At 60.6% G+C, this 1,826-nt stretch overlaps 2 protein-coding genes across 2 annotated transcripts; both read left to right on the forward strand.

Annotated features, from left to right (window-relative positions):
- Tco025E_09625 (uncharacterized protein) lies at positions 1–309 on the forward strand (the record flags this gene model as incomplete). Its single annotated transcript, XM_029376436.1, has 1 exon — positions 1–309. A coding segment is annotated over one exon (309 nt), but the record flags the coding sequence as incomplete, so codon positions are not given.
- Positions 310–963: 654 nt separating this feature from the next.
- On the forward strand, positions 964–1,461 carry Tco025E_09626 (surface protease GP63; the record flags this gene model as incomplete). The annotated part of the gene is made up of 1 exon (XM_029376437.1): positions 964–1,461. The coding sequence occupies one exon, from the start codon at positions 964–966 to the stop codon at positions 1,459–1,461; it is 498 nt and encodes a 165-aa protein (XP_029223478.1).
- Between the last annotated feature and the right edge of the window lie 365 nt (positions 1,462–1,826).

Raw genomic sequence — 1,826 nt, forward strand, 5'->3', positions numbered from 1 at the left:
GCAGCGCAGCCGCAGCCTGCAGTTTCCTTGGCGGCAACCGAAGTTGGTGATGTACAACAAAAGGAACAGCCCGCAGTGCCCACTTCCAAGCAGGAAGCAGAAAAGAGTGGCAGCGGCGAAGGACAGGCCACTCAGCCGCCAGCGGGGGCGGCTGCTCAAGCGGCGACCACCACCAACGCCACAAGTGCAGCGCAGGCGGCGCCCAGCGACAGTGACGGCAGCGGCACCGCGGCTTCGCACTCCGCCTCCTCCCTTGCGCTCTTTCTTCTGCTTGCGAGTGCGGCTGCCGCTGCGATGCTGGCCGCGTGAGAAGGATAGAGTAAGAGGGCCGTGTGCACGCAGCCCTTTCTTCTTCCTCTATTTGTGTGTTCCCCTGCACGGACTCTCTCGCCCTCGCCGCACCCCTCGAGGCAGACAACACATAGTGTGCCCCTGTATACACACCTCCACTCATGCAGGCCCGTCGGTTTTCTTTTCTTTTGTTTGCGCCCGACGAGCCGCTGCCGTCCTGCTTGGCCGCATGGGTACAGCACCGTAACTGTTTTTATCCTTTTTAATTGTTTGCTTGTTTGTTTCCTTTGCTTTGAGTGGGCGAGCTCTCTTGCTCCCTGGATTGGGCTGTGCGGGAACAGAGAGAACGTGTGTGTGTGTGCTGGTCGTCCCACGTGTTGCTATGCGTCCCCACTGCTGGGCGGACGCGTCGGTTCCACTTCACGGGGTTGCTTGTTGTAATTATCTGCTTGTGTTTGTGTTTGTTTTGGGTGCCTCCGCCCGTTTCACAGCTTGTGTGTGTGTGCGATGTTTTCTGCAAAGGAAGAGGGCAAATTTAATTTGGCTTCAGCCGACTGTTTTTTTGTCCATTAATTCTGCTTGCTTAACGCCGTGCGTGCGTGCGTGGGGCGGACGGGAGTAAATGCCCGGAGGCGGAGGCGCAAAAATCCGTCGTGCCGCGGCGCCGCGGGGATGTGTGGCTTTGCCTCCTCCTCGTCTTCTCATTCCCCTCCCGCAGACAAGCGCTGCGCTACCACCACTGCAGCCATTCTTCACCAAACTCAGGCACACAAAGGCTTTTCTCACGTCATGCACCACCGACTCCGCGCCGCGCCGTTTCTCCCACTGCTGCTGCTGCTGCTGACGGTGCACTGCGCTGGCGAGTGCCGCCCCGCTGCGGGCCGCCGGGTGTTCGACGACACGGAGCCGAAGAGTGGCCGGCCGGCGGCTGCGGTGGTGCGTGAGGTGCCGCGGAGGGGGCAGGGCGCGGCGCAGGCGTACACCGTCGCAGCGGCAGCGGCAGGAGGAGGAAGGAGCAGCGAGGACTGGGCGCCCATCCGCATCGAGGTGTCCATGGAGGACCTGGAGCATAGTATTCGGATGAAGGGGAAGACGCAGAGGTACTGCGAAGCAGCGGGGGAATACGTGCATCAACTACTTGGGGCAAGAAGTCAATTGCAAGGCCCGTGACGTACTGACGGAGCACAAGAGGCAGTTGTACACGAAGAAGATAATCCCCGAGGCCGTCAAGCTGCATGCGGAGCGACTTCTCGTGCGGCCAGTGACTGAGAACATTGTTGTGCCAATAAATCCCAAAGGACATTGCCGGCACTTTACAATTCCAACTGGGCACATGAAAGAGGAGTGGTGTGGCGGGTGCCGACATTGTCCCCTACGCCGCTGCCGGGCCACTCAGTCATTACATTCCAGCGTGGGCGGCCAAGTGCGCTACGTGGAGTGGCTTTTGCCCTTCCGTCGGCGCCATGGAGTTCAACCCGGCGTACATTGCCGAAACGGCGTGGAGCGTCCGCGTCGCCGCACACGAGCTGGCGCAT

This window comes from Trypanosoma conorhini, assembly GCF_003719485.1.
Source record: "Trypanosoma conorhini strain 025E chromosome Unknown Tco_14.4_contig_01200, whole genome shotgun sequence".
Taxonomy (NCBI): domain Eukaryota; phylum Euglenozoa; class Kinetoplastea; order Trypanosomatida; family Trypanosomatidae; genus Trypanosoma; species Trypanosoma conorhini.